The 22,979-nt window shown below is 37.9% G+C and overlaps 1 protein-coding gene across 2 annotated transcripts in view; it reads right to left on the bottom strand.

The window, feature by feature from the left end:
* Positions 1 to 13,416, bottom strand: part of efnb3b (ephrin-B3b) — a 401,429-nt gene extending 388,013 nt beyond the window's left edge. For both annotated transcript variants that reach the window (XM_028798188.2, XM_028798186.2), the window contains exon 1: positions 12,625 to 13,416. In XM_028798188.2, coding sequence (XP_028654021.1) covers positions 12,625 to 12,740 — 116 coding nt within the window. In that variant the 5' untranslated portion in view covers positions 12,741 to 13,416. The remainder of the gene's footprint in view (positions 1 to 12,624) is intronic.
* Positions 13,417 to 22,979: the final 9,563 nt, after the last annotated feature.

Consider the following 22,979-nt stretch of genomic DNA (forward strand, 5'->3'; position numbering starts at 1 on the left):
ATTACAATAATACTGGCAAGGAGCTGAATGTTCAAAGAAACAATCCTGATTGAAAGGAAATATGATCAAACATCCTTCTATTTTTATTCTTTTTTTAAAATTTTACAATAGTAATTGTTCTAGGCCATGGCAGGTAGATATCACCTCTCAGCTATTACTTACATAACAATAACACAAGGCAGGGGTTGACATAGACACACCACCCTTGAGTAATGCAACACAAAGTATTTCATCTCCTGACCTCTCTGTATCTCCTCATACCCACCAAATAAGAAGCCGAGCTTATTAGGACAACCATCCAGTGCTTAGACCACGGACATGCTTGGGTAGGGAATCTTGACCACAAGCAGCTAATTTCAAATTTACTGCAAATCCAAACAAGCTTCTGTCCACTTTGGGAGAGACACATGATACATAAGGAGGCTTCTGCAGCTAGTGAAGATGAAACATGTTATGGCCGAGTTGTTAAGGCATGAGAGTATAAACATTAAGGCTGTCATTGCAGGCTTCACCTTTGTCATTTTGTGTGACTGGGTGAGTGTATCATGTAATATACTTAGGTACCAGCTGTAAAAAAATAAAATAAAATAGAGAATAAAAAGCAATTTTACTTTACTGTAGCTGATTAACCACAGGAGTAGAATTAGTTTGAGTGAAAGTGCAGACTTACACAGCCAGTGCATAAATGGGAGATCTGAGGTGTAGGACTGTGCCATGACATAAATTAAAAAAGTAAAGGGAAGGTAAAGTTAAAGGGGGGGCAAACGTAAAGTTAAACCATTCGCAAGTAGTGCAGTAGATGTTACTTATGGGACCTTCAAATATTGACCTGATTGTATTTTTCAGAATAACAGGAATTGACAGGCTATGTGGGGACAAATAACATCAGGGTCTTGTAAAAGGTTTGCACTTTTCTTAAAGTGTCAAAAAATTAAGCTTCACGCAAAAGCAAGCTAACAATTACAGTAAAGTGAAAGTAAACCTAATTAGAAATAAAGATGCCAAATGAACTACAGTAATGTAAAAGTAAAAGTAAAACTAAACTAAAAGCAAAACTAAAGTAAGAGTAAAAGTAAAAGAAACTTTGTGTAAAAGTAAAACTAAAGCTGATGTGAAGTAAAAGTAAAAGTTTCAGTAAAAGTAAAAGTCAGCTCTATGCCTGTATGTTGATTTAGCATAAAACTGGGAATTTGTAAAGGTGGGAATGCAACTGCCCAGCTGGGGAATTCTGATTTTAGTTTCATTTTTCATACGTATTATTTGCTAGGTTGTGGATAGTGAGGCCAGAGCCTATCCTGGTGGCACTGGGTGCAAGGTAGGAAACAGCAGGTTTGAGAATGTTATGTTATTTGCTAGATTTTATATGACTGACTGAATTAATATTTCTATTGAGGTGCTGAGGTTTATCCTCTAGATGAAGAATTAGCTAAAGTTTTAAAGTGGAACTTGGGCAGCATACAGGCTTGGGCAGATTTGTGGCAGGTGAAATTTAATGTACGTAAAGGTAAAGTAATACATGTATGAAGTAAAAATGTTAGGTTAGAATACACCATAAGAGGACTGAAACTTAAAATGTTCCTAGGGGTCATAGCAGACACAGTCACTACTTATATCAACACAGTGTACAGAAGCGTTCAGGTAGACTAATATGATGTCTGGTTACACATCCCGATGTGTGGATTACAAGTCCGGAGGTTATATAACGCATTAGTGTGGCCTCACCTGGAATGCTGTGTCCACTTTTTGCTTCCATATTACAAAAAAAAGACAAACTGTAGCAGCACAAGAAGAGTTACTAGGCTGATTAAGACTGAGAGGTTTAAGCTATGAGGAGAGATAGAAGAAGTTCAACCTTTCCAGTTTAAGCAAACAGTGATTAAGAGAGGACATGGCTGAACTATTTAAAATTATGAAAGGAATCTGTAGAATGGTAATCAGCTGTTACTTTAAAATAAATTCATCCACAAGAACATGAGGACATGACTGAAAACTTACTAAGGGCAGATGTTGCACAAATGTTCTTCACACAAAGAACAATAGACGAATGGAATAAGTTACCAAGTGGTGTGCTGGAGAGTAAGACTTCAGGGACATTCAATTCTCAATTTAATGTTACTTTGGACAATCTAGCATAATAGGATGGATGATTTTGTTGGGATAAATGACCCGCTTTCGTCACAATTGTTCTAATGCCCTAACAACTACTGAATTAATGTTATGGCATGCAGTTTATGTTTTGAAGAGTCACAGACCAACTTGGAGTCCTTGTGACTGCAATGGAGTCTGACCCTATAGGAACAGCAGGTAGACACTTGACACTGCTGTCTAGTTCTAGGATGCCACTTTGGTCTTTTTTATTTCAATTCTTGCTTCCTCCTGGGAATCATTGATACCTGTGGTAGAATGTGCTGCATCAGAAGATGTAAATTCCAACATTTCCCTCCTTAATTGCTGCTCGAGTAGCTGAGCTTTTTTTTTTTTTTCATGTCCCTTGTGAAGCCAATTTGTAAGGAACCAAAGACTCTAATTGTGTGTTCTTAATAATGGAAACTTACTAAATATTTCATAGCATCTTTCATCACTGCAACAGGACACCCAAGTGTGAATGTTAGTAGATTTAAATAAGTTAAATTCTACCCTATCTTGATTTAAGGTCCTCATGTGTATTGACTGGCACTTTCGCTGCCTACCCGCTGATATGCTCCATTTGCAGATGCGGACTAATTCAATCCAGACTCTTCTCCTTACAATAATTGTGTACTGTACAGTCATGATAATGAAAATACTGACACAAATCAATTGGCAAAAAAGCAGAAAAGCTCTAAAGGTAATCCAATACTTAAATCCATCCATCCATTTTCTTAACCTGTTTATCCATGGCAGGGTCATAGGGCAGCTGAAGTGTATGCCAGCAATCATTGGGCACAAAGCAGGAACAATCCCTGGACAAGGTGCCAGTCCATCACGTGGTGAAACTGGTGGGAGGAAACTGAAGCACCCACAGAAAAACCCAAGCAGATACAAAAAATCAAGCTTTTTATATGGCACCTCTTGACAATGACCACCATCCCAAAGTGCTTCACAGGTTTAGACCAATTGCTTCCATATGTTACACAGAAGTGAAGAAGCAGGTAAGCGTCACAAAATGAGTCAGTGTCAGGGAGTGAACAATTTGTACTGCACTCTGGTACCCAAACCACTAGGCCACACTGAACTAGTCAGAATAAGAGTGACTTCCAGAACAGAATAAAACTTGAATCTCTTCCTTCTGTATAGTCTGAAAGACAATCTCTCATCCACTTCCTCAGCAAGTGTGTTATAGAAGGCTGAATGAATAAAATAGAAATGGATGTACATCTAGAAATGGGTTCAAATGAGACAGGGTCTATAATTATTGGACTCTTTTAAAAGAGTGTTTGACTGTTGGTCCATTGGCCACATTGAGTAAATATTAGAAAAAAATTAAGAAGTAAAAGAATCCATAGACCAAAAGATTGGATGCACACAATCCTTGGGCAGTGTTGGGTGAAGGCAAAGCTTCATAATTTAGTATATGATGCCTTTCTTGGATACCTAGAGCTTAAATTTACAGAAGCAAAATGTACGTTCCACTACACTGTCAGGCTACAGCCATGCTTCACTCCAGTCGTGTTCTCTCTCAGCCATTTCCTAGTTGACCTCAGCAGGAAGCCTAGCTTTTCATTTATAAATAACTTTTACTTTGGCTGACAGTGTCCCTTATTTCTGCTGCCCCTTTCTGGATATCCTGACACAATTCATCGTGACAGGTCTCAATCTTAAAGTGGTCATTTATGAGATTGATTGATAACAGGATAAGAGCTTTCAGGAAGACTGAATGAAAAACTGTTGTACCTGCTGATCAGAGAGCAGCAGAGGATTTTCCCTACAGTGAGCGCAGCAGTGGTTAACCTCTCCACTATGCTTGCAGGAACTGGAACTCTGCTGGCAATCCACACCAGGGATGAAATTCACATTTAGAGAGATAATGTTTATGATGAAAAATGTTAGAAACATATTAAGGAGAAATGTTAAAACATGGTGACAATGGGGGGGAATAGAGCCAGAAAGTACACTTTTTGAAAAAGCCTTGAGAGCCCTAGAGGAACCATCTCTATCCATTACTAAGCAATGTTAGGAAGCGACTAAAAATGTCAGGAGGATGCTGTGCTGGATTGTATGGCGCGCTGTTTGAAGTAAAAGCTAGCAGCAATCCGGACTTGTCTGTGATAGACAACTACAACGCCACTTCTGGAATATTGTGTACAGCATTTGAAAGACATAACCACACCAAAGAAAGTCCACAGAAAGAAAACCTACACTGGTAAGTGGGATATACACTAAGCTATAAGGAAATATTTTAAAGTTAAAAAAGGATTTGGCAGATGTGTTTAAAGTTAAGAAGGAAACGAGTTTAAAACAAGCATTTAAGGGCAAGGATAAAAGCTGGATATGTGCAAATTTCACACAAATGTTATGGAAACATTTTTTTAGGCAATTAACTGTATATCCTTCCAACCATCATCTAACCTGCTTAATTCAGAACTAGGGAGCTGGGCGGCTAGTAGGATTCCAAATCTGGACAGGATATCAGTGCATCTTTGGTTACATTGAGAAACACTGATGCAAATCACAAACACTTTTTATGAAAATAGTACCATAAATACTTCAGGTGTCAAAACTGACATTGTTTTAAAAACATTAGACAAATTAAATTAAAACCTGAATGGACTGATTAGGCTGAACTGACTAGTCTTATTAAAATTATTCTTATTTCTTGTTATTCAGATGGACCTCTATTAGCCAAATGCACCTGATCTTTATTACAAATATGAAACAAAAAACATTATTACTAAAGTGAAATCATCAGCATGGCTTTGAGGGTGTCAGCTTTTCCGCCATGTAGCAGATAGATAGATAGATAGATAGATAGATAGATAGATAGATAGATAGATAGATAGATAGATAGATAGATAGATAGATAATGAGTGTGCATTGGAAGAAGGAGGATTGTTTTTTGTTATTTCATGCTATCATTTTTATGTGTAATAAAATAAATAACACAAGAGAAATTAATTTAATAATAATAATAATACATTGTATTTATATGGCTCCTTTAAAATATGGATACCAGCTCCAACCTTTGGATTCTATCATATCATTTTCTAATCAACTTAATCCGGACCAGAGTCACAGTTGAGGTTAGAGGGCGGGTGTGGTGGTGCTGGAGCCTATCCCAGGTAGCACTGAGCAAGCCCATCACAGGGCGAACACACACACACACACCCAGCATCGGCAATCCACCTAACCAGGGCCGGATTCTCCTATAGGCTAAATAGGCTTCAGCCTAGGGCCTCAAGATCAAGAGGGGCCTACATTCAAATTGTTAGCAAAATTTTATTATCTCTCATGTAATTTACAAACTTAAAAATGGAAGGTGAAAGGGCCTCATAAGTGGAATAGCCTAGGGCCTCTTTTCATATAAATCCGGCCCTGCACCTAACCCACATATCTTTGTTGGAGGGAACTGGAGCACCTGGAGGAAACTTCTGCTGACACGGGGAGAACATGCAAACTCCACGCAGGGAGGACCTGGAACGCAAGCAAGGGGCTGCGAACTACGAGGCAGCAATGTTTCTACTGCCGCCCTTATTTATTTATTTTATTGCTTGTTTTTTTTAATTCGATCCTTAATAAGCTTTTCAACATTTGTAAATAAAAAAAAAAACTTTGTTTTAAAGATCTCTAAGCTCCTTGCGGTGCCATTTCAAAGAGACGCCGTTCCCCTCACCATGATACAGCCTAACGAATTGATGCTGATGGGATTTCAGTTAAAACATAAAACTGAGGGGAAAATCCTTATAAATACCTTAATCCTTAGCACTTCCAGTTTGGGGAGTTATTTAACTGTTAATTTCTAAGTTTTGTTGCCACTGTCTCCGTGTTGTAAGAGTGTCCTTCGAGAGGAGAAGATACAGTATCGCGGGGAAATTTCCCAAGACTTTCCTGCGCGCCGCCCAGTGCGTGTGCCCACTTGTGAACGCGTGTTGTAGCACGTGAGCGCGCATTAATATGAAGTAGAAGTGGACTTCCAAAGAGCGAAACTGCCGCTATGGCTTTGATTAATCTAAACACATCTTGAAATAGCTTATATTATCTGAGGAAAGGCAAAAAAAGGTAAGACAGCACAAGTGAATGAGAGAGAGAGAGAAAGTAAGTAAAGCTAGTCACATAGGGAGTGAAAAAGATAATAAAATAAAACAAGTGTCTGGTTAATTAGAGTAGTTTATTGGTCCACGCCGCACATCTCCCAAGTGCTGGCGCCGCAAAGTGCGCTAGCCCAAAGGAACACTAGCTAGTTGTGGTTTTCAAAGATTTTTTTTTCCTGCCACACTTGCCGAATGCACTTAATAAAATGAGCCCATCCTCTTTTAAATAAACGCTAAAGCGCTGCCAGAATGCAAATGCGGTGGCTGATTTTGTTGTTGTGAAAAACATTAATGAGCAGGAGAAAAACTAAAAACAACAGAAAACGCTTTTCTTTCAAGCCGTCGTGTGCGCTCGCGGAGTGACTGGAGTGCAGCATAATAACATATTTGCGGGTAATTGTTAAATGCAAAAAAAGCATGTTTTGTCTATGCGCTGTTAAGGTATAATTTTCCTTGCTTTGCATTAATTTAACACCTTCTTTTTTCTTTTCTTTTCTTGACATAATGATTTGTAACGTGTGCGCAAAAAGCTGTAGGAAAACAATTGCTTTTTTTTTTTTTTTTTTTACATTTTTCCTAATTGCATACAATTAGTAATTCTGACCACATGGTGCACAAAGAGAATTTTACAATACTGTCATTTGCACAGATTTTTGCTTGACTTGGTTCAACAGCAAAGAGCTTATGGTAACAATTTATTTTGACACTCGTTGTAATAATATTACAATGTCCTGCAGTCATATATTAAATCTGGGAGAGTTCTGAGGAGTGTATTTCAGTTGACCAAAAGGGTTTTAGATATACCTTCCTCTAGAACTGCAAGGATCAATGGCAAAAATAGAGAAAAAAAAATGTATTCATTTGTACAAAGCTGACTAATCAATGGTAATTAGACTCACTGAATATGCATGACAAATAAGACGCACTTACACCTCAAGTGGGAAAGAAAATAAAAGGCATAAACCCTTTCAAACATTTCTGATAGAATTTAACCGAAACAGCTACAGTCATTGTCACTGTTCTAATTAAGAACAAAAACTAAATGAGATCTGGAATTTTGTTTTTCAATTTTACAGCATACCTTTTATACATCTCAGCCATAATCGAGTTTTATTAAGTCTCATTACAATTCATTAAAGCTAACCGGATAACTCACCATAACTGTTCTTAATGAAAATGGATAAATGGAAGATGACACTTTATTATGTCAGAAATAAGAATTATTAAGCCAATTTTATCTCTAATTCATAGCATCTGCAAATCTGGTCCAAAAACAAAGTTGCTGGAAAGCAAAAGTAAATAATCAAATAACAGTTAATTCCCCGTGACCCTGTAGTTAGGATATAGCGGGATGGATAATGGATGGATGCATAGTTAATTCAATAATTTATTACAGAAAAACAGAATTCCGCTTAAAAATAGAAGTGAACCCCCAGCTTTTCCCTGTGCAGCACTTAATAGCTGTTAAGCAGACATTGATAATAGTTAATTGAATATGTACAATGGATCACTTGACATTAAGTGAGACAGGGGGCACAGTATGCATTTTTTTCTATTAATTAACCTGCATGACAATGCATGTCGGGATGTAAGTTGTAACATAAAAATCAACTAGTAAGCTGTACTATAACAAATTGGCACATTAAATGTGGAGATTTTAAGTGGAAATATGTGGTTATGAGTTACGGGATCGCGCAGGGTTTGCCCTTCTACATCAAGTCTGAGTTTGAATTTCAGCCCTTGTGTACTAGTAGACCCCCACCCCCTTGCCATACACACCCCAGGACTGTTAGAACCCCCGTGTGTCCCAATGAGGGCCGCCGTGCTGGGCCTCGCACCCAATTACGGGCGACACTGACGCAGAAAGGCTGGGCTCGGGACACGAAGCCGTGGGTGTTTACTTACTCTGTTGATCTAACGAGCTCAATTGGCGAGTTCACACAGTAGGAGTAATGTGATTACAAAGCAATACCATAAACCTGTCAAGCAGAAGATCTTCAGCAGAAATGCATGATTAGGTCCATCATCAAACACAAATTGCGAAGAAAACATGTTTGGAGTGACCGGTTTGATTCACGCCTTAATGTCTTTATTACAGAATGCAAGGCGCTACGCATAACGCCACCTACCAATTTGTAATCCGAGTTATATTCTGGGGTAGAGTTTGGAAGAGGGTCTCCCCAAGTAAAAGTATAATAACATTTAAAACTATGCCACAACGCTGTGCTCTTAACTCAAAATTATTTTGGAAGTTTTCCGATATTTCTTTAAACCGAGGAACACGTACGCAAAAGTTATGTGAAAATATAAATGTAGGAAAAGATGAATATTAGTACTTCTTTTATTCAAAGCAGAACACTGAAGTATATGACGAGGCCATATCGCTTCTTTTTAACTGTTGTTCGACTCATTTGAAAATGCCGTATGTATTATTTTAAACCGGTCTACAGATCGCAATGATAAACTTCACCAAGAGGAATCCATTCATTAAACGATGCATATCCCAGTAACCGTCTGCTTTACCCGAAGCAGTCTACATGTGTTTCCGCTGCAGGACAATGAAAAAAATAGTAGCCGAAGAAAAGAAAAAAAGACAATAAACCAAACCGCTAAATTAACAACAGATTCTCCCTGGGAAGTGCAAAAACATCTGCTACCAGACATTGCAGAGTCCGTGTGCTGGAAAATAAAGGGCGTTCCGAGTGGAGTCTTGCGGTCTCTGTGACAACATAAATATTCTGTATTACAAGCTGCCACTAGAATAAGGACAACTCTTAAAACAAACTAGCTTTTCATTAGCGCGCACTTTTCAATTTGAAAAGTAGATCTCACGAAAGTGGCGTTAGCACAAAGAAGCAGAAGCTAGTCGTGTCAGAATGGAGGGAATCCTGTGTGCATGTCGGCGTGACCTGCTTCGAGGCCGACAGCTCCGCAACTCTTCACAGATTTCAAAGCCTTTTGGGAGTTCGGGTTCCAGATCCGAAGATCAAGGTGCAATTATTTCAGAAACTACCATCTCAGCGTTTTTCGAAGACACAATAAAGGCTGTAGGGTTCATTAATAAACTGTAATGGAGAAAAAAACCTGAACGTGTACGCGTGCGCTAACAGTTTTAAGTTTTAAATTGTAACTTGTAGCCCTTGATAAAAAATAACTTCATTCTGAAAAAAATGCTTGAAATTCTCAAGTTCCTATAAACAATTAAATAAACTGTGTAGGCTTGTTTATGTTATTTTATATTAAAAACCTTGACACCCCTGTCTCGCCAATTTGTATCTCGATTGGCCAGGGAGTTATTTACTAATTTTTTTTAACACGTTTTCCAAAAAGAAAAAAAAAATGCTCCCACATTAATCGCATTCTCTGCTTCCAAGTGGGTACATGTTTGTCTAACATTGTCAAAGGTTACGCGCTTAGGATGAAATCATATTAAGAAATCAATGCCACATTTCAATCATGTGCATAATGAATTGCCCACCCACGCAGCTTTTGAAATGTGTGCTAATCCCTCCTACTTTATTGAGAAGAGTATGTTTATAATATTATCAGCTAATCTTTAACAGAGCCCCCATTTCAAAGCCATGTGACTCGTTCTTTTGCGCACTTTTGTTTTTGCTGCGCTTACGAGTTTCACCGCCGGCGTTAAAAACTTTGCCACGGTTGCTTCTCTCTGTGTGACACGTGTTCAAGACTGAATTAGTTGCACTTAAAAAAAATAAATAATAATAATACTGATAAAAAAAAATAGAACATCACAAAAAGCCCACCGGTGAGCTGCCTCTCTACCATCACGGGCCTTTCCGGGGTTTCAGCTACTGAAAGGCGGAGGGTGATTTTTTTAATCGTACTCGTAAATTAAGAAAAAATAAGATTACATGGTTACAAACACTTGGCGCCAATATTTCAATAAAGTTTGTACTTTTCTCTAATTATTCTTCTACTTTAAACTTACTGCACTTGATCTTATTCCTAAAGATGACGAGAAGCGATCTACTTTAATCATTCCAATGGTTAAATATATTTTGATGACAGTAAATTAATACAAGGGATGAACCAGAGCGTTCGGATCTCTAATCCATCCATCCATCCATCCACACATTAATTTCCAGTTCCCCCAATCCAGTTCAGGAGTCCGAGGAGACCAAGTCTACCAACCCTGGAAAGGATGCCAGTCCACTGAAGGGCACTCTTACTTATACAGGGCCAGCTTTAGAGGCGTCAATTGTTATTAATGAAACACAAATAAAGCATTTCTCGTAAAACATAGATGTGCAAACTTTTTTTTGTCAATAGTTCTAACCATCACATGATTTCTTACGCCCTTGAGCAGTTTATGAGGTTTTCACAATTATCTGTTAACTTACGCTAGCGTGTTTTTGTGTACTTCCTGTAAATGAGGGTAGATCATTTTATAACTTTAGAAAATATGCCTTGCCGTATCCAGTGTTTCAAATGGTACTGTGTTTTGAGGTAAAATGCCCGACATGCATGCTTCGCTCGTATCTGCGCGATGTTCTGCGTCAAAGCGGTGCACGCGTTCCCTTGACACTCTGCATTAGCACAAAGGAGCTGACAGATTACTCGCGGAGTCGATGCCAAGTGCCGCGTCTGCTAAGCCACGCTGTTCCAGCACAAAGCACCGTAGTGAAAAAAATGGAAGAAAGAAAGAATAGACTCGACTTTAGCGATAAGTACATTATTTACAAACACGCCGTTCAATTATCACCACCAAGTGTTAATTACTGTCTCATGAAGTGTTACATCGCCACCACAATTTAGTCTCGACGAGCTCGTTTTACAAACATTGTTGAGGTTTTCGAGGTTTTTACACGACTAAGTCATGTGATACTTTTGGGGAGTTTATTTGGGGGTTTAAAGCCAGCGGAATCGTGTATTCAAAACGATAAGGTGAGTAGACAATACGCCATGTTCGCCGAGCACAAGTGGCACCACACTTTCGAGAACTCGTGCCACTGCTGCCAACCGGCTAACACACGAAGAACGCACATTACGGACGAACTGCACGCACCCCCACGACGGCCTGTTGGGTGCAGTATAAAATCGGCTTTCTTCTCAGCTCCATGTTTTTAATACTGTAAAATCGTTTTTAATACTAACTGACTGCTTGTAATGATTGTACGATTAAGGATGGCGGAAACAAAATGACAAAATAATAAGTTTTCAGATCACATTTTACAATATGCCAAGATTCCTTCTCGTTTTCAAAATACTACGAACACGACACATGTGCAGGCATCCTTCATATAAGCTCATGTACTGGGCGTTTTGTATGATTTTCTTTAGATTTTAAATACGAATATTTCACAATTTTTCCACATATTTTACATTTACATTTTGATTTTTTCTACTGGATTCATAACGAATGAAAACAAACTAATAGATAGATAGATAGATAGATAGATAGATAGATAGATAGATAGATAGATAGATAGATAGATAGATAACAAAGTCATAATTTAATAATCCGACATACAGGTCCAAGATAAGACTACACGAATGTAAACTCGGACAGCCAGAGAATCCATCAACCGCTCTTCCTCCTCGACAAAAAAAAAAAAAAAACTTATGACAGAAATCTTATGGCAAATAGAGTCATACAAACAATGACACTCTACGTAAAAGCCCACAAGGCATACATTTGACAAGGCTGTGCCAATGGACGCAGAGTGAGGTCTACAAATACGATTTTTTTAAGACTTTGCGTGTCTTCGTTTTTAATATCGAACATACATAATATATATAGACCATGAAGGAATGGAAATGAAGGAACGCCAGCAAGCAATGCGCGCAATATTTAAGAAAGCGTACGTCCTAGTTACACTGCTACTTTTGTATTAATTATCAGAGTACAACACCACAAACTTTTAACAGGAAAATTAGATCAGTAATCTTAAACACGCCGCTCAAAAGATTTATCTTGCAAAATTGTTTGTGCCTTGGGTACCAAAATTCTTTATTCAGTATCTATCTATCTATCTATCTATCTATCTATCTATCTATCTATCTATCTATCTATCTATCTATCTATCTATCTATCTATCTATCTATCATTAAGCAATAAGCTTAGTCAGTTTTCCAGTTTCGATTCTTAACAAGCGACTGCCGCCTTTAAATGTCTTACTTGTTTTAAACAAAAATCAGCAGCTCTCCTCCATATTACGTTACACATTGAGAAATTGTCCATCTCTGGTGAACACTGAGATCCAGCAAAAGTTGCATTAACACGTATTCGCTATCCGCATTTTATTTGGTGTTATATCATGCAGTCCGGTGTCTGAAACTTGTTGCTTATTTTAAGTTAGGGCCATTTGATGAAGAAAAAAATCTGACAAATGCGATATCTAAATTCACTTTAATATTTCCCCATTGTACTAACCTTTTATTTAAAGAATTCCAGTAGATTGGCTCCAGGTTGGTCCCAGAAGTCACCGAAACATCCAATGCGAGCAGTAGAAGCATTAACAATCCACCAAAATCGTTTCTGAAAGCCATGTTTCAACCCAAACAAACAGACAAAAACTGAAGCCGATTGCAAGTATAAACGTCTGATAGTCAACATCCAAGATCGCTCATGTGTCAGGGTCAGCGAAAACTACTGTTGAAGTGCTAAAACAGAAAAGTTTGGCGGCGTCGCCACCGCCTTCCAGATTGGGGTGGACGTTGGTCCCCGATACCGGTCACTCACAAGTTTCCCAATCTCGTCGGATGTTCCCCCAACAGAAAGCCCATATTCATTTAAAGGTGAGCGCTGCGCTACGGTCCTGCAGCGGCGCGCATGTGTGAGCGTGGGAATCCTGGATTTTCTGTCTAATCTGATTTGGTTTTCGTTATCTTGAGCAGTTACAAACTAAGACACTGGAGTCGACGAAAGTTGAGCGCTTCCCCACGCGTTTGCAGAAGACTCTCTTGTCATCCTTAGAGGCGCCCCCAACATGAGACACTTTTATTCACGCGGTACGCATCAAGCTCCTCAGATGCGAGATACAGAACGAGGTACCAATGGTCTAAGTTAAGTTTTGGGATAGAGCCTGCTCTCGTCACGCTGCACCAACGTTTCTTTCGGGATGCACGGTGAGAGATGTCCCCAGCAGCTTCTCTCCCTGTCTGACCCCGAGAATCCGTTTCAGTCACGCAGCCACCTTTGCCTCTCTCTCTCTCTCTCTCTCTCGCTCGCTCGCCCGCTCTCTCTCTCTGTCTTTATTTTTTGAAAGAGGCGAGTCTGTTCCGTACATTCATTGACTAACCCCGGACTGGAGTATTCCTAAAACGCGGATCAGGAGCGCCTGTTCGACAAAGTCATGTGCGGCAAATCTGAACGCTGGGACAGAAAAAAAAAAACCCTCAACACGATTGCACGATGGTCCCTCGAAAAAGCCAGCAACCTGCTATCGATCGCTTCGAGAGAAAAAAAAAACTGCCTGTTGCCATCATTGGAGCTTATGATATTGTCGCGCATGTGATAATAAGGACATCGTTTTTGTTTATATTTTATGATTATTACCCTCATAAAAACAGAGCACATTTTTCTGTAAAGTTTATGATTATTAATTTTCATACCAAGTATACTACTTCACACATTTCCTGTTGCTATACACAACACATTGCTCCCATTAAGAAAATCACCTAGTTCTGGATTTAATTTTCTTTTTAATACTGTCTTCTCTGCACATCCAAAGAGGCCCACAATCATATTTTAACCACTTCATTATATACTGTATATCCAAGTCACATACGTATCCAATTTATTTTTAGTCGTTATTGAAAAAAAATAATTTAAAAAGTGGAAGTCTGAGAAAATCATTGACAAGATGTGCACTTGGAACACTCAGAGTTGTTACTACTTAATGACTTTAAAAAGCTGTGCATGTGAATATAACAACTTGGAAGCCAAATTATTTTTTATTAGGAACTGTGAGTCATATTTTAATGCTAAATTGCAATGCAATTAGCTCCACAGTTTATATTCATTTATGGCAAAGGAAAATCATTGATTTTCCACTATGTACAGATAAACACCTTTCAAAACTAGAGTTATTATTATTATTTTGCTTGTATTGTTCAGTAGAATATGGAGATGATGTTAAAAGCACCTTACATTAAACAAAGACTTGAATGACTGATTGAGCATGGGAAAGGTGCTATATAAATAAAATGTATTATTATTATTATTATTGACTGACTGATTGATTGATTAATTGATTGATTGTATATGCACTACACATCTATCAGAGGAATAACCCATGCCAAAATGATATTTCTTATATGTTACTTACCCCATATAGTTTGTACTGAAGGCCAAGAATAAAATTTTACTCTCATGTTTTCATGGAGAACAGAGATAACAAGATCTCTGAAAGAATGGGATCTTACCGGGACCAATACTGGACAACAGCAAACAATATCCAAAACATCTATGAGGAAATCGCACATTACTTGTGTTGCAAATGGTCACGCCATCCAATTGTGCAAAACACTTGCATTTTTTGGTAAAATATTGTTAAATAAATTCCTTTGGAAAAATGAAAGTAGTCCACAAACAGGATACTGTTTTTGAATTAAAGACCCACCTCTCCACATTTACTGGTCAAGAGTCCTGTCTACAATTCAAAAGTGGAATCCTGAGTGAATGGGACTACTTTGTGGACTACTTTTCTTTTCTGAGGGTACTTATTTAACAAAATTTTGCAGTTGTGAACATACCACTATATGACTTGGCTTGTAAACTATTCGACATAAGTAACATGAGATTTTTTCAAGGATGTTGGTCGCATTAGACACTCACAATTAATGCCACAGTAGTTTTACTTGAGCTTTACTTTAATAAAGAATTCATTCTCATGAGTGAGGTGAGCAGTGACACTACTATGTGTTACCATGCTTATTTATGGTTAATTTAAAAATAGTATTCTGTATATTGAGTGTCATTACATGTTGTACCACCAAATATGTCTGCAGACTAAAAGATGTTGCAGGAAATCATTACAAATAAAATAAGAAATTTTAAAAAATAACAGACAAGAAGAGTCCAGGAAAGCTAAGACACTTGGGAGAAGCTGAAGTTCAAAACCAGCCGACAAGTCAAGGGCTGAGCTTCATCTTGAAGTGAATCACAATGAGATGATGATGGCAGTGAGGGCTAATCAGTAGAAAATCAAGACAGGACGGTAAAGACAAAAGAGCCTTCCATCAGCACGGGATGGAGAATGGCTGGTGATGTCTGCAAGTGGTTCATCTAACAATGGACAGAGAGAGGGTTAATGATGGTGAGGTCTTCATGAGAAGTGAGCAAGGAGAGCAGAGGAGGAAGGAAGCCTTTATCTATGCAAAGATGAAGGGTGTAACTATTCCTTCATAGAACTGACGACTAACTTGGAAATGAAATACTGGAGAATATAACAGCAATTTTCAGTGCTTTTAAAAGAACAATTGCTGAAGCCAAGAGCCAAAAAGGGATAAACAAAGCAGTTCATGATAAGAATGAGGCCTTCATGTAATGGATCACAGGACCTACCAACAGAGGAAGATATCATGGGGATCATTAAAAAAAAGTAAATCTCTGGTTTACCAACTAAATACACAACCATTTCCTGTGGAGAATTCACCATGTAACTATTTATAATTCTGTTCAGAAAATAATTTTATTTTTGTCGAGGCAGTTAAAAAGAAGGCTTTTTTCACATTTCAGAAGGCATGTGGCAGCCATCAGAAACAGTGGCAGCCACTTTTCATCACACAATTACAGCAAAGAAAATAAATCATTGGAAAGCATGTCTCTGAGGCCCCGAGGTGAAGCGGCCATACTGCAGCTTCATGTTCGCACCACAAACATTTCACCTTGTTATCTGGCCCCAGCGGTAAATATTACTTGTATTTTAATCTCATTCTTTCAACATTCCCCCTGTCCTCTCACAGCTTTTTTATACTCAGAAACAATGCATTTAAATTTAGATGAAGATGAGTTATCTGCAACTGGACGAGAATGGATGTGGAACAAATGCAGTACATTGCATATGGAACATCATAAAAATCAGTATTAAAGCAAGACAGGAGCGTCCTGTAGAGGGGGCTTCTGTCTCAGCTAAAAATTCTATTTTATACCCATCAATAGATAGACAGCACTGTCAGGATCTATCTATCTATCTATCTATCTATCTATCTATCTATCTATCTATCTATCTATCTATCTATCTATCTATCTATCTATCTATCTATCTAGGGACGTTCTTAGGCATACGCGAACTACGCATCCGCATAGGGCCCCAACTGTGAGGGGGGCCCGGGCCAGGCCCGGACTTAGAATTTTTTTTTTTGTTGTCGGGCTGTGGGCATGGGGCCCCTGTCATACCCTTGGCACTGCAGCCGTCTGTGCCAGTCCCAGGATATTCAGTTCAGTGCATCTCTTATTCTTATTAGCAATGGTAATTTATTATCCAAATTGCAATCTTCACCTAAATCCCTAATAATATTATCACGCCGTCGTAACTTTGCCAAATGCACTATAGCAAACGTTAATTTTAGAGATTTGTTTCAGATTCATTCAGACAGATCTCCATAAAATCATGAAATATCCTTATATTACCGGTCTTTACCAGATCCAGAACAAAATCAATATTTTACCACTCTGCATACACACAAGTGTACATGTAGGCCTACCGGTCATCTAAGACCTTTTCCGGACATTTTATTAGAACACCTTCCTGAGCTTTGGGGGGGGGGGGGGGGTGATACGCCCCCCCACCCCACCCCCCACCCCCACCGTCCGGGGCCTGCACATTTCTGAACCGCGTAGGGCTCACAAACTGCTAAGAACGTCTATCTATCTATCTATCTATCTATCTATCTATCTATCTATCTATCTATCTATCTATCTATCTATCTATCTGAAAATCCCATTGTTATATTTTACACCCACCCTGCGCACCTCGTAACTTTTAAAAAAGCCATTGGGTGCTTACTTCTACTTCACCTATAGAAGAAATAGTCAGTCTTTGGTTAATAGGTTAAATATTTTTCGTCGATTTCTGTATAGAATGTGAGAATGTATTTTATTGAAATAAAATAGACGTTGGTATACTGATTACATATTGCATTACATTGTGACTTAAATATCACAAACTATTGCGCAAAAAAAATGATCCATCTCAAAAACAAAAAGTAGAAGGGGAAAAAAGTATTCTCATTTCCACGGTAAACAAATGCTTTTCCACTGATTCAGGGGAAGATTTGGCAAACCATCTTGAAAACGGGCAACTTACCAGGACACGCCTGAGGTTATCAAGATTATAAAGACCGTCTCGTTTCTAACATGCTAATGTGTTTCTTTCTTCCTTTACGCTACAAAGTGTTGTTCGGGGAATAAGACGTGTGCGGCAGGGATGGAGCTTATTAGTAGAGCTCCGCAGGAGATCATCTTTGTTTTACAAGAAGGCTGAAGGACAGGCGCAGATACACCTGACAGAACAAGATGAATCGAAAGCACGCGAGGCACACACTACTCTGCTTTGTTTCATGCAGTTACTTGAGGCACGAGAGTAGCAAACGCGTGGCAACAGCGCCCTCCACTGCCGACCGTAGCGAAATGCGTCCTTTCAAGAAAAATGTTGAGAGAAAGTGTAATGCGCTAGCATCCTCAAACTCGGGACGGGTGCGTACTCAGAAACGAGCAACTGTACGTGAGATTAACCGGGATAACTTTTAGTCCAAAAGTCCACGACTTACTCCACGATTTTAAAAATGTGAATCATTGCATTTTTTAGTTCAGTCTTTTTTGTTTGCTTGTTTTGTTTTGTTAAAGGTATTATGTTATCTATCTATCTATCTATCTATCTATCTATCTATCTATCTATCTATCTATCTATCTATCTATCTATCTATCTATCTATCTATCTATCTATCTATCTATCTATCTATCTATCTATCTATCTATCTTACTGATCAAGCAGATTTGTCAGTAAAAAAACTAATATTAATATAAAGCAACGAGACACGATTTTAAGGGACATCCTGAAAATTCTTATCTTCTTTGATTTAATGTCATTTCTAAGAAGTATTATTCAAAATACAGCTAATACATTTTTTAAATGAATACTTTTAATGTTAGTTATTTTTATCTGACAAACTAAACCAAAGTCTAAATAAGCTCACAGATTAATTGCATTTCTTTCTTTCTTTCTTTCTTTCTTTCTTTCTTTCTTTCTTTCTTTCTTTCTTTCTTTCTTTCTTTCGGAAAATGGTGTGTTCATGAGGTAATTTGTGAATTTGAAGATAATAAGTAGATTTTTCTTATTTGACATATGAATTAAGTATTGTTTTCTTTTTGGGGTGAGTTGGGGTTTTGTTTTGTTTACTTATTATATTGTAACTGATTTGTTGATTATCAATTAATAAAGTTCAATTCAAAATGTAAATTCAGATTCTTTCTTTCAACTTCTCCTTCTGCCTTTCTATAGCAGGCTACTCAGAGCTTGGACTCTCCTTGAGTATCGTGTTGACTGGAGCTCTGCCCATATTTTTTGGGCTCTAGAATACCCAGTCCTGGACCTCAAAGTCACATAGCCTGTAAGAGTCCAATTATTAATGAACTCTAAAATAATCCAGGTCCACCACTTAATAGATATGGAAAGGCACTGCTGGTACAGTACTGAGAAGATGGCGGAGGTGTTGAGACTTCACTCACTGAGGCAGGCTAACCAGCTGCTGCAAAGGATCCATGCCACCCTGCCAGCTGAAGCAAAGTCTCTTACTCAGAAGAGATTCACCAGTGTGTCCAGTGAAGGCTTTCCTGTAGGGACTGTGGTACCAGCTAGTTTGGAACCTGAGGATACTGAAGTCATATATGTATGCCATCTAAAGCATAGAGAGACTTCATTAGAAAGTGCTGTGGGGAAAGAGCTCTACAGACTATGTGTGCTGGCACATTACCTGGAACCAATAAGCACAACACCAGAGACACCCTGGCAGAGCAGACTTGGAGGGGCAGTGACACCGGGGCCAGCTTGGTAGAACTTATATAGACCACCACTGAACAAAAGAACTGGCGATTTGCAATGGTATGTGCTACATGGCATCATCACTGTTAATTCCTATGTCTCACTGCTTGATCCTTCAGTCACGGACAAATGTCCTTTCGGTGGAGGGAGAGAGACCATTTTTCACTGTTTTCTCTTCTGTTTTAGACTTCAGCCTCTTTTAAATGTTCTTACCTCTTGTTTTTAGTGTTCTTAACTTGCCTTTTAATGATTGTGTATTTATTGAGATGAATGTCAGATTAGTAATTTCCTCATTGGACAGGTTAAGCTGGTCATTTATAAATCCAGAAAAGAATAAGTGAAGTCAAATAAATAACGTGACATGATAAGAGTATTTCATGGATTTGTAAAAGCCAGAGTGTATTTGGAATATACATTCTACAGATTGACTGCAAATTTGAATTCTTTGAAGGAAAAATGGTGTGTTCATGATGTAATTTGTAAACATAAAGATAATGAATTTATATTTGGCATATGAATTAAGTATTGTATTCTTTTTGGGGTGAGTTGGTGTTTTCTTTGTTTGCTTTACTTTTGAAATTGTAAGTGATTTGCTGAGCATCGATTAATAAAGTTCAATTTAAAATTCAATTCAATTCTTTCTTTCTTTCTTTCTTTCTCTTTCTTTCTTTCTTTCTTTCTTTCTTTCTTTCTTTCTTTCTTTCAATGTATGCATTGTCTTTCTCTAAGTTTTAGTATTATTATTATTACTTCTTAAGATGTGCCTGTTTTATAGTTATTTACTTTAATCTGGTCCTTAGTGAGTGTGAGAGAGTGTGTGTTTGTTTCAGTGTGCCCTGAACCACTTTAGTGTTGACTCCAAAGACACTCTAAAGCAGCTGTTCTCAAACTGTGGGATAACAAACCTGAAGTAACAAAAAAGGGGGCGCGAATGTTGCCATATTCGTAGGGAAATTTTAAACTTGTAGCGGTGTATCGGCAGCAAAAAATATAGGAATAAATTTTATTAGGGTTTCAAAAAAACGTTAGGGGGGCGCGATTAAAACTGTTATGAAAACTCGGGTCGCAAATACTTAAAGGCTGAGAAACGCTGCTCTAAAGTCTAAACCCAACATGGTTATAGCACTGGACATTGGTGACGTGTTGCCTGTTGAGTAGCAAATGCCAAGTAAGAATTTCACTGGACTCTGTACACATAATAATAATGACCCTATAAGACTATATTATAAATTAGCACTTCTCTAAACAATCAATACATTGTGAAACTGTTGTCAAATAAGAAACACATGGCAGCCTATTGATGAAATATATATTGAAATACTTACTGAGGATAAAATTGATAAACTGACAATAACTGAAATTGTTAAGGCAGAAAAATACCAGAAATAAAAGCCACCATTCTGAATCTGAATCTGTGCACCATATTAATAGTCTCAAGTCCAGAATGCATGAGTGTATAACAAAAAGAGTAATGTTGGCTTTAATGTACATATTTGATACAATTCAACACATCTGATACAATACAGAATAAGATACATTTTTTGCATTTTCAAAAACCTGTTGACAATAGCTGAGAGGCTAGAACAGTGCAGTTTTGCTTCCTAAACCTCTCCTCGAGGGCCGCCAGCCATTCCATGTATTTGTTTAATTCTACCAGAAGTATGTCTTGTTCAGATTGCCAAGGTAGTGACTAGAAGAATGTTAGATAGATAGATAGATAGATAGATAGATAGATAGATAGATAGATAGATAGATAGATAGATAGATAGATAGATAGATAGATAGATAGATAGATAGATAGATAGATAGATAGATAGATAGATAGATAGATAGATAGATAGATAGATAGATAGTCAACATTTTCACAAGAAAGAAACAGTTAATAAGTACTTTACTCCACCAAGACTCTTCCTGTATACTTCTCCTACTCTGTATGCAAATTCCAATGATTTTCTATTATATATATATATATATATATATATATATATATATATATATATATATATATATATATATATATATATATAATATACATATAAATATATATACAGTTAGGTCCATAAATATTTGGACAGAGACAACTTTTTTCTAATTTTGGTTCTGTACATTACCACAATGAATTTTAAATGAAACAACTCAGATGCAGTTGAAGTGCAGACTTTCAGTTTTAATTCAGTGGGGTGAACAAAACGATTGCATAAAAATGTGAGGCAACTAAAGCATTTTTTTAACACAATCCCTTCATTTCTGGGGCTCAAAAGTAATTGGACAATTGACTCAAAGGCTATTACATGGGCAGGTGTGGGCAAGTCCATTGTTATGTCATTATCAATTAAGCAGATAAAAGGCCTGGAGTTGATTTGAGGTGTGGTGCTTGCATGTGGAAGATTTTGCTGTGAACAGACAACATGTGGTCAAAGGAGCTCTCCATGCAGGTGAAAGAAGACATCCTTAAGCTGCGAAAACAGAAAAAACCCATCCGAGAAATTGCTACAATATTACGAGTGGCAAAATCTACAGTTTGGTACATCCTGAGAAAGAAAGCAAGCACTGGTGAACTCAGCAACGCAAAAAGACCTGGGGCCTCATGTATAACACCGTGCGTAGAACTCACACTATAACATGGCGTAAGCACAAAAGCGGGAATGTGTGTACGCACAGAAAAATCCAGATGCAAGAATCTGTACGTACGCAAACTTTCACGTTCTTCCACTACATAAATCCCGATCAGTGTGAAAAGTAACGTACGTGCACGCGCCTTCTGTCCCGCCCCAACTCCTCCCAGAATTACGCCTCTTTGAATATGCAAATCAATATAAATAGCCTTCTGTGAAAAGACAATGGGAAAAGCACGGGGGGAAATATAAGAATTTCAGCGAATACCAAGTGGAGGCAAAGGAAAAACGTACTATTTGTTGGTTTAAACAGTGGTATAATCAACAAAAGGAAGTTGATCGAGTGACAGAGTGTCGGAGAAACTCGAAGGCTCAAGTTCACAAAGTCACATAGTGCCCAAAATAAAAAAGAAATCACATATCAAAGTCGCCGTGAAAAGGCGAGTCGTAGCCCACCGTCTGAGTGTCATATGAAAGCTTATTAGGGTACAGACAAAAAAATAGGCACACAGTGGGGAAAAAAGCACGAAATGTCAACTTTAATCTCGAAATTTCCACTTTAATCACGTAGTTTATTTTGCCCTTAAAGTAGAACATCATAAACTTCATGTTAAAATCGTTTAATTTACTAGTTTCTCAAATCCCATTGTAACTAAAGTGGCACATTAAATGCTTTGTTCTGTATTTGATCTTGTATGTGCTCTGTGTATGAATCACTTCCTGCTTCTTAAACGGGCTTTCTCTTTCTCCGACAGGACACATAATCCATTACATTCGTGATATTACAGCTCTCTGAATAATTAAAATACTGAGATGTATACATGATATCTTTTTCATGATGATAGGAATGAAAGCATGTTATTAAACATGGGAACACGGTGGCGCAGTGATTGTTCATGTCTCACGCAAGAGGCTTGCTGCTCCATGTGCGACCTTCGATGAAATAATTTACTACAGAAGTACTGTCTCTTTCAGACGTACTAACCTCCAATTCCTGTCCTTACTTTTCTTTCTCCAAAAACCCAATCGCCACACAATCAGCTATATAGACGTGAAGCCATCTGTAAGCTTAAAACGCTGATTCTTCAAAACTTTTAAGGAACATTGAAATATCTTCATAGTACATG

This window comes from Erpetoichthys calabaricus, chromosome 3 (genome assembly GCF_900747795.2).
Source record: "Erpetoichthys calabaricus chromosome 3, fErpCal1.3, whole genome shotgun sequence".
NCBI classification, from domain to species: Eukaryota; Metazoa; Chordata; class Cladistia; order Polypteriformes; family Polypteridae; genus Erpetoichthys; species Erpetoichthys calabaricus.